General features: G+C 32.7%; 1 protein-coding gene across 1 annotated transcript; it reads left to right on the top strand.

The window, feature by feature from the left end:
* The first annotated feature begins 4,632 nt into the window (after positions 1-4,632).
* Positions 4,633-7,500, top strand: LOC149425874 (uncharacterized). The gene is made up of 2 exons (XM_089645019.1): positions 4,633-5,946; positions 6,751-7,500. The coding sequence occupies exons 1-2, from the start codon at positions 5,149-5,151 to the stop codon at positions 7,174-7,176; spliced, it is 1,224 nt and encodes a 407-aa protein (XP_089501145.1). The 5' UTR covers positions 4,633-5,148; the 3' UTR covers positions 7,177-7,500.
* Positions 7,501-11,185: the final 3,685 nt, after the last annotated feature.

Below are 11,185 nucleotides of genomic sequence, written 5' to 3'. Positions count from 1 at the left end.
AGCTATTTTATGAAATAACACGGCAAAATAGTGGCTTGTGATATGAAAACTTGTAAAAATAGATGTGAAAAAGAGAATAAACCCAATTGTCGTATTACATTCCATATTTAAGCATCATTTTAAGCTTATTCACGTTGTATAATATGAATCAGTTGTAGAAACATATAGGTACTATCACATCGAGCCAACATTGGTCAATGTAGCGATTCTCAAGTGTGCGCATCGTTGTTACTGGGAAGTAAATTATGAACACTTATAAAAGTGTCTAAGTGTCTAACTAAATACGTAAACAAAATATTCGACTCTGAAAATAGAAGAAAATTTTTTTTGCCGAATTTGGACATGTCCTAGTACACGTGGTGTAAGATAGGCCACGTTGGATTAACTTTTATTCCAAAATGACGTAGTACACGTGGTGTAAGATAGGCCATGTTGAATTTACTTTTATTCCAACATGGCCTAGTACACGTGGTGTAAAATAGGCCATGTTATATTTTATTTTATTCCAACATGGCCTAGTATCATTGATGTAATGAGACTAGATTTGCCCTCTGGACTTAATTCCGATCTGAAAATAACGCCACCCTGGAGTAATTTCACAATACAACTCCTTTTTGAATTCCGCCGCCTTCCTTGGTAAGAAAGCCTAGATAATATAAATGCATGTTCCCTACAATCTAAAACAGAGCATGAAGTTATCCCTCAAATCCCGTAATGAAGTTTTCTCTTCCATAAGACAGTAGAAAAGCCTAAACAGCCCGCGTCAGATATGGAGACAATCCAACTTGGTGTAAACTTTGCGTACAAGCTTCTAAAGTCGTAAGCGAAACCAATGAAGAGCGTTTTTTTTTTTTTTTTTTTTTTTTTTTTTTTTTTTTTTTTTTTTTTTTTTTTTATTAAATTTAATATAATTACATTTAGTACAATATAAGATATGGGTAGTCCCACAAAGCTGTGACAATCAGCTTGTCTGTAGGTACTACCATTTAATGTTATAACATAATACACATTAGCTTAAGTTTAAATATTAATACCAAATATAATGTTTAGGATAGATAAACGTTTTGTTCATTTATTAACCACTTTTTTGTCAGTTTAGGGCAGGGTTCCTCATTATTTTTCAAGTTAAAGTTTTCGTTAAATTTGTTATAAATCACAGGTATCAAATAGTCAAGTGTTCTGCTACCATACTTATTTGATATTAGTGGAATTTTTAGGCCTTTTTTTTCAGTAAATCTTGTGTTGTGACTATGCACCAATGGCTTTTTGTACGCATTTTCTCCCGCATTATCCATAATTATAATAAACCAGAGAAGTCCTTTAATTGGGAGTAGGCCCTCAGAGCCATACAGTAATTTTAAGTTGTTTCTTTGTTTGTAAATGCTAGGCTTAACAATTTTTTTAATTATAGCAGTTTGTAGATTTTGAATGAATTTAATATTAATATTACTCGAGTGTCCCCAAGTTCGAATTCCATATCTAAGTATTGATTCGACCATAGAATGATATATAAGTTTGAGAGTACATCGAGGCAATACAAATTTTAATTTATAAAAATTACTCGCCAAACATCGGAGCTGGTTACGAATTTTGATCACACTTTTGTCCCATTTAAAGTTATTGTCTACGATTATGCCAAGGTAAGTATTTTCATTTTGTTCATTTTGTTACCGAGGTGTTGTTACAAAGCCGTCACAAAACCAACATTTTTTGCAAAACCAGGTCTGAATCAGGTAAAGAACTAATAAATAACATAAAATGATTTTTATTTTCACATTTTTACTTTTTGGATTCTGTACACTATATACTGAACCAAAACGGAAAACGTACACATATTTACTATTGGGCAAAAGTTTTATGAATTTATAAAATTATTTATATAAAATAGTATATAACTATCAAAGAAAGTGTTTACTTTGTGGCTTGACACTTTAATCAAATGAAAAGTCATTTTGTTTTTAACCACTTTGTTAGATTTATAGGACAGCATTATAGAAAACTAGTCTAGGTACAAACATTAATAATTTATAAAATATAATATTAAAATAAAGCGAGAGAAATCATATTGGACTAGGACAGAGCTTCAGAGAGGGTATGGTGGGGGTGAGCAAGGAAGGGTGTGGGTTACATGGTTATAATATCAATTTATTTTTGCCGATTAAATAAGCTTTTACATAGTGCTTTTGTTTTTCTTGTGTTTGTCTCCTATTTTTTCGAATATAGGCACAACTTTACATATCTGCGGAAAAAAATATGATTGTACCTTCCTTCCCAGGGACTCGAGTCAACCGCGCCAACAACCTTGCCAATTGCATGCCAATCGGGTAGAACCGACATTTGTTTCGTATATTATCTGCTGTAATGTCATTCGATTTCTGAGAAATGCCTACTCGGTTTATTTTTTTAGTGCCATTTTTATGAAATATATAGATTATGCTTATTTAAAGCTAGACAATAACAACCAGTTGGTATATTACATCCTCTCCTCCACACAGCAAGCTCAGAGATTACAAAGGACCTGAAGGAAATTGCAGTCTGAACGTTTGGGATGAAAATGATTTGAGCACACATGGTTTCTTGGTGATGGTACCGACAGCGTGTTGCGACATCGCGATAATTAATGTATTCGAAATTTACTAAGGACGGGTTGTTTCGGAGAATTTGAACAATTCATCAAATTTCAACGTTCATTTTCAAGTTCTGTGAAAGATTTTTTCAAGATCTGTTTTTATTTCAGTTCTGTCAAGCAACTAGCCTAAAATGATATAATAACAGAATTTGAATAGGACTTTCGCAGAACCCGTAAATGAACGTTGAAATTTGATGAATTGTTCAAATTCTCCGAAACAACCCGTCCTAAAAGTTTGACAAGAAACCTGTTAAAGGCCTGCAATCCATTTTTTTAAATAAATTAAAAATTCTCATTTTTTTCTCCGTATTTGTAAATACACAATATATAATAAATATTACCCAGTTTTTTTCACATAATTGAATCTGGATTTCTTATATCCATTTAAAAAAAAATTCTCGGTTTGTGGGGAAACCTAAGCGAAAATAAGACATTTTAAGAACAATTATCGGAATGTATATAGAAAATATTTATTCCTATATTTATACCTAACATTTTAAGCCTACATGAACGTTCCTTTTCACGTAACATATCTTCCAACACCTTCAACACCTCTACAACAATAGTAATAATTATATAAATAAATATGACAAAAAACAACACATTTTTTATAATACAACATCGCTTGTCGCTAATAGTTATTGCGCTGGTTAAGGTAATATTTAAAAATTTGCTCAATATATAATAACTTTTGTAATATATATTTTTTCAATAAAAAGAAAAATGTAATTTACATAGTACACACAAAATAAATTACTCAACGATGCGATTTTTTCATATTATTTCATCAGCAAATAATTGTGGGCGTAATACAACCCTGAATTAGACAAGCCCAAATAAATAACCCATACTTCTAAATTTTTCGCGCGTGATTCCAACACATCAATAATTATCATATGTATAAATATGTATATGTATTGGTTAATAGTGTATCACACACTGCATGACGTCAATATTGGGAGTATCGTGAAGGGTGATGTCAGAAATTTTGCTTGAAAATAGTACAATACTATTAATTTATGATATTTGCTAATACGCTGCCTTCAAGCTATATGCAAGGTACTTATATTATTTTGTATTAAGATTTTCTAAAATAAATTCCGCGATAGATACAGTCTAAAGTATTTGGAACTGGGTCATTTTTGTGATTGAAAAAATGAACTTGCCCAGCCATAGCTGGGAAGCAAAATAGGTTAACTCTAGATCAACAAAAGGCAAAATGCAATTCACAGTGCCCATTTCGCATTGCGACACAATGCGCGGGCCTTTTCATAAATGTGCACGTAAACCAAATCAAAATTGGTTTGGGGTTATTTTTTAGATGCATATGACGTGCCTAGTCATATTTGCTCTATGCCTAGTACACGTGGTGTAAGATAGGCCATGTAGGATTATACTTTTAATAATTATTAATGAGTGATGAAATGTCGAAACAATTTTTGGTTTACGTCAAATGTATTTTTTTCTTCTGCAGAAGTATTAATATATTTCCTTAATATAATTTGATCGATTGTTGACTGCTGACTGTTGCAACAATCAAATCGATTGATCAACGACCGAGGAGCCGATTGTAACAATTACCAAATTGTGCTATGCAGAGTTGTAACATATTAGATATTTCTGCTGGCTAGGTTGTATGCAAAGTGGTAACATAGTAGATTTTTCTGCTGGCTAGCTTGCATGCACAGTGGTAATATAGTAGATATTTCTGCTGGCCAGCTTGCATGCAGAGTGGTAACATAGTGGATATTTCTGCTGGCTGGGTTGCATGCAAAAGAAAAAAATCGTTTGACGTAAACCAAAAATCATACAGTCAGTAGTCAATAGGAGTAATGAAGGCATATTAATTTGTTTTGAAATAATCCCTTTATTTAAAAAAACTTTTAATTTTAACACGGTATCGATTCATTGAACATACACTTTTTGGCAAAATTGAGCTTAGAAGAATAAGAATTTGTAGTTCGTACGGATTTAATATGGTATATCTAATTATATTCCAAAGATATTTACATCTTGAAATTTATATAAATATTTACATGATGAATCATGGTAAAATTATTATTTTAAAAAGATTAAATTTTTTCAAATTCATAGATTTTATAGAGAAACAATATCTTGACTTCGAATCATCTACGAGTAAATAACTTGATTTGTTTTATTTGAAACCCAAAGCAAAACAGTAAAAACAAAAATAAAGTTTCCCTGGGTAGACATAAGAACGCCAAATAGTTTATGAGTTTTATTATGACGTCAGGCATTAATTACATATATTAGACTGAAGGGCACCCTCATCTATTCACATGGTCTTTATTAGAGCCATCAAATTCCTATTTGTAAATAGCCCCCAGAAAGCGTAAATCGACGCACGCTGCTGTACGAGCTCACATTGACACAATCTGTAGTTTATTTATAAAAGAGCAACTAGCTAACCAAATCAGTTCAAACGTAATCTTTGCCCGTCTCGTTGGTCAGTCAGCCACGCGCCTTTTGTTTGTCGACAATTGTAGATAATAATTAAAATGTCCAGTGAGTTTGGCAACGGGCCGACAAGCCAGTTACTCAGTCCTGAAATTACTAACAAAGTGTGTGAAATTGCGAAAGACGAAAACTTAAAAGAATTTGAAATACATGTAAACGAACAGAGTTTTACTGGGGATAATTACATTGGAAGCATAACAAGAATAAAATTAAAAGCTCTGAAAGATGGCCAGAAGACAATCCACTTGATTATGAAATCAGCTCCAACAACACCTGTTATTCGAGAATCCATACCCGTGAAACAGTATTATACAAATGAAATATTTACTTACAAAGTTATTTTACCCGCCCTGGACAGAGTACAAGCAGACAGCAATCTCGGAGCCGGAGAAAGATTCCCTTTTGTTAAACTCTACAAGGATAGCACTGAAGAATTTAAGGAAATGATCCTCATGAAGGATTTGTCCGCCGATGGATTCGTCTTGCACGATAAAAGGACTCCAATGAGTTTCGAGCATGCATCCCTCGCCATTCAGAACATCGCCAGGTTCCACGCGGCCTCGTTTGTTTTGAAAAAGAAAGATCCGGAAAAATTCTCTGTCCTGACGCAGAAACTTCCTCGAAAACAAAACTATGGAGAAAGCATGGAAACAATGGGTTTACAAATTGTAGAAAGAGTTATTGAAAGCGTTGAATTGGCAAATAAGTCTAAAATTGAGAGTTTGGGAAAGGATATTACAGGATTATTTATAAATTCTTTGGACGCCAGTTTAACTGATCCTTACAATGTTATTTGCCACGGAGACTGCTGGAATAATAATATGCTGTTTAGAAGTGAGGTGAAAATTAAATGATTGATTATTATTTTCAAGATCTAACAAACATCTCAATTATTTATGCACAAATAAATAATTGCATGCCGTCATTGATTTTTTCATCAACTGAAGTGTCATTTTTTTTACACTGATCATTTTTTTAAATTTAAAATAAAAAATTGCTACTGTCATCATCATGAGCAAAATTATATTAAGTAATACACTTTGATTCCAAATTGAAGTGTGAATATATTTCAATTTGGGAGGCGGGTATGGGTACCGCCGCCCCGGTAACCATTTATTGGATAACCAACCAACCAAAAGTGGTTCGTTTGGTGACTTAGCACGGGTGCCCGGGTTCATAGGTTGAGGTTTGTCTAGGTCTTGGCAGCGGATGCATTTGCCCACCTACTGCGTGGCGGGCCGGATCGGGAGAGACTGCTTAAGTTGATAATCGCATTGAATGACTTTATTATCATGAAATATTTTTTTATCGCTACAATAAAAATAAAAAATTTATTAAATATTGTGATGTGAATGATTTTATTCCATCGTTTGCATAGAATCACTATTAACTATAATTTATGTGTCACAATCAATAATACAAATAATTTGTTTTCTCTCTAATGAAAAGCAGTATTTCTATTTTCGTAACGAGGCATTAAAAAACATTTTTTTCAATTGAAAATCTAATAATCTTGTTTACAAAAATATTATGTATTTCTCAAATATACGGTTATTTCGTTTTCGAGATAATGATACACCACAAACAATTTGAAATATTTCTACAACACAAGTAATATGTACGTTTAAAAATGTTTTTTCCAGGATGGCAAGGTAACCGACGTTATTTTTATAGATTGGCAAATAGTGAGATTCGCCTCACCCATAACGGACGTTGCCTACATGCTCTGCTTATCCTTGGACGAAAACCTTCTAGACCTTCATCTCACCGAACTGCTGGACCTCTACTACAGCGCTCTCCAAAGGGCCATCACCCGTATGGGCTGCGACCCCAACATCTGCTACCCTGAAGAGGTGTTCAGGGAACACGTCAAAACTAAAATGATATTTGGATTTGTCATGGCTGTTATGGCCATGCCTTTCACTCTTGCGGAAGCCAGTGAAGCCGTAAGACCAGAACACTTTTTGGATGAAATGAACAAGGGAATCAATCGTATAAACGTTGGGCTAGTGGCAGCCAAACGGTTGAATAGCATTATCAATTATTTTGTCAAACATAATCTCATTTAGATCACAAAACAATATTGTTATTTCTTTCTAATATTAGTCATTATCACATTTCATGGAACATTTAAAAAATATACCTCAGCTATTTATTTATTTTATTTATTTATTTAACGCCCAGAGGGCTTTTACGTGATGGTAGTATAATTTTAATTTGACAGATACTTTGAAACATAAAAAATAAGAATTTGATAAAAGCTATGCAACAAGTCATACAAACACAACAAACAAAAACAGAAAATTACAGCTATTTGTAGGTTTACATGATGTGTTTAGGAGTATTGATGAAATAAAGGGTTTAAATGATCCACAACACTTTGCCAAGTTGGTATTGAATATGTCAACATCACCCAATGGTGTGAAGTCGTTGTATCGGAGAGTGGTAAATAATTATTAATAATATACTGCGAGTTATCTTGTTGTTGATATGAACCCTTTCCAGTTGCAAGTAATCATGATATAAACATTTTGTTAAGTTTAGTTGTAGGTATTTACATATATTAGTGATTATTGGTGTTGAGTGTGGATAAAATTGATTTATTGTAATTTATTTGTGTTCTTTTATCCTCTATGATTTTTAATGTATTTTATATTTTGTATTTTATTGTAAATATTTTTTGCCCACGGGTTCTGGACCCTTAGTTTGTTATTATAATCTTATGTTTATGTGGAAACCTATAATTATATATTATTTGCATTATTTATAAGTGGATTATTTAAGAATGTACAAAATCTGTTGGTTTTACAAATAAATTAACTTATTTTCTATCTTTCCACTTGGATGCCACAACACTACGGTTGTCTACCTTGAGGAAAGCATCACCACGATAAATAATGTACCACGGAAAATAAATCATTATAAAAAATGTATGGAACATTTAACGTTTATTTTTCTGATTCTGAAATTCATTGTACTAAAAATGTATAATTTTAATATTTCAATTCAAAATTATTTATTTTTAAAAAGAATCTAAAACCGCACATTCCGAAACGGTTCCAACTGGCTACAATGTCACTATGACGTAGAAACGGTTGGTAAGTCAGCTGTCACCAATGTAACCCGGCATGACGTCACGCCGCGCCGCCGAATTCACGAATAAAATCGAGCATGGAGTTTTAGCATCAAATCTAAAAAGGCACACCTTAATTCCTTATAGAATATTTATTTTACAACATAAAAACAAAATAAAAATATTTTCATTTTTTTTTAATTTAAAAAACATTGAAAATACGTTATTAGTCAAGGTAAAGAGTACAAAAATTTAATCATTACGGCACTAACATAGTAATATATAATTAGGTTAATTAATTGAGGTTAATTCTCAAGTGTCAATAAACTCTTATATTTCCCCACCTTCCTCTTCCACATCTTCTTCACCTCCGCATTACCTTCAGTCTCACTGTTGGCACCTAGCATCGTGTTACCTACGCCTTTCCTTTTGATCTCCTTTATGAAATTATTGTTGCCCGCCGACCCAACTCCTACCTCTCCTATGCCGACTTAGTTGAACTTTAGTTGAGTTGAAAAAATCGTCCTGTCAACAACGTTTGATTACGGAGCCCCTTTATCGACCGTGTCTAAACTTAAACGCCATAGTGAGCTCGCGCATTGTGGTGAAATTTTGTGATTTGTGTATGAACCAGCGCAAAAGATAGAAAACCGTGAAAGAATAGAAAAAGGTAAGTCGGCATATCCGAACTTCCCATTCCTATTGCATTTCCGCGGTGCGACGGTGCTTTTTCGTCCCCAACACTCACAACATACCCCAATTGGGCCATATGCCATAGTCTCACTGGCTCCAGACACATACAAAAAAATACATTTATGGATTAAGGAAGGTACCTATCTGTTATCTGGAAAACTAACGATATCTGTTTTAACATATATTACTAGTGCTGTTAGTTAAGGCGAAATAGGTAGACTTGACCTGAAATTTGGCATTTTTGAGGCCAGTTTTAGACGTATGGACACTTTTCTAGAAAAAAACACAAAATGATTTTTAAAGGTCGTTATTTTATCTAGTAAAGCAAGATGTTAAATTTTAAAAAATTATATTATTTTCATATCATAATAAAGTGTTACCGTTGGACGTTGCGCAGATTTGTTGCATTTTCAAAGGTGAATTTGTATTATACAACAAATATTTCAAATCATATTATAATAGAATATAAACAATCAATAAATTATCTACCAAAAGTATGTATAAGAATTTGGTTTTTATTTAAAATAAAATTACTAATAAATAAATCCGAACCAGCGTTTTGTGACGAAAATCCCTCAATTTGATTATTTATTTATTGTCTTACAAATTGGTATAGTTCAGATTTTTTTACAAAAATCATTTACCAAGACATTATTGAAACATTAAAAAAAAATTTATGACCAAAAAAAATATTCTTAAAGTATATAATAGTAATTAATTTCGATTCGCGGTTTGTGCATTTTTATTAACTCGGCGCAAGACAAAATTTTGTCATTCTCCGCGGTGACCCGGCGGCGAGCGGACGAGTAGTCTACACCGGTCTAGTTAATAACATTTTTAAAAAATTCCTCGCTTAAAAATGGGGAGGAAAATACCCTTGGAACAAAATTTTTATAAGAAAACACAAATTACGACATCAAAAACGTACGTGGGAGATATATTTTCAAAAAAAACAATGGTTAGTGATATTTAATTATCCGTGTACATTATACGTACTTATATGCTACAGGGTCGTTCGAAAGAATCAGTCAGAATAAGCACATATTTTTTATAACATTTGGCAATAATTTTGTGTTGTTTAATTTCCAGGGAAAAGAATCAACTATGGACTATCAGGAGTTTATGTCTGTGATCGATTTTTCGTGTATAAATGTTAAAACTTATGACAAAGTACGTGAAACTGTTTGTGATTGGTGGTCAAAAAGCGCCACGAGCCAAATTAATTTTGTTTCGTGATGTGCGATTCATATCATTTTATTGTTCATAATTTCTATTTTACTGTCCAATTCACTATTACATTGGTATAATTCAACATACCTATTTAATATTTTTTGTGTTACTTTTTGTCAGTTTCGTAATGTCATATTGTGAATTGAGCTTCTTGTTTTAGGAAAAAAGACGAGGTTATTTTTGACATACTAACCTATGATTTTTCAATCGAAATTTACTTCGTGAATTTAATAAAATTTCGAAAATTAAACAATAGTCAGGTTTTTCTACCTCCGTTAACCATGAAAACAAATACATGAAAGCGATACGATATTATGCAATCGCATAACTACATATGTAGTATGGTACAGTAGAAAATAGTTGGAAATAAACATAATTTTAATACATTTACTACTTCAGTTGTAAGGAATAAACCCTATTTTCAATATCATACGTATCAAATCAAGTAAAATAGGTCAAGAGTCAGGTCACTCCGTTAACCATGAAAACAAATACATGAAAGCGATAAAATATTATGCAATCGCATAACTACATATGTAGGTAGGTACCGTAGAAAATAGTTGGAATCTCGTTCTAAAAAAACATCTGATCGCGAGACCGTCTTTTAACGAAATTTGAATTCTCGTCCGCTGGTTAAGACGCCTTAAAAGCGGACAAACTCAATTTCGGTAGATATATTTTAATATTTTTTTCCAACAATGTTATATATCTCAAGAAGTCGATTTATTTCACGACTACTGAGCAAATACTCAATGTAACCTTAAAGTCTATTTAAATGCCGGCAACCCGGTTGTTTATGCAATAACATAATCAAAATTACAAACATGAAAATAACCCGCCTCGCTAGAAGATTTCTGTTCTGAGGCGGGTACATATATATGCTTACACATACACATACATTTATACAAATATATATCAATATATACATGGAGCATTCCATATTAGGCCAGTGCAATTAGCGCCAAAAAGGGGGTCGCGATCGAAGTAATTCCGGTAGTCCCAATTTTTTTATATGTTATATAAACTGATCCCCTGATGTAAAATCTGAGTTTCCGACCTTGGCGCACCTGTGCTCGCGCCGC

The sequence above is a fragment of the Hesperophylax consimilis genome, chromosome 2, assembly GCF_061612785.1.
Source record: "Hesperophylax consimilis isolate HC1 chromosome 2, BYU_Hcon_1.0, whole genome shotgun sequence".
Lineage (NCBI taxonomy): Eukaryota > Metazoa > Arthropoda > Insecta > Trichoptera > Limnephilidae > Hesperophylax > Hesperophylax consimilis.
The sequence above is the reverse complement of the archived record's forward strand: the minus strand, read 5'-3'. Positions and strand labels throughout refer to the sequence as shown.

Bases quoted from the DNA above. Each gene is read 5' to 3' on its own strand.
- LOC149425874 (XM_089645019.1), top strand. From the start codon at position 5,149: ATGTCCAGTGAGTTTGGCAACGGGCCGACAAGCCAGTTACTCAGTCCT. The intron at 5,947-6,750 runs GTGAAAATTAAA...TGTTTTTTCCAG, and splicing joins ATATGCTGTTTAGAAGTGAG to GATGGCAAGGTAACCGACGT.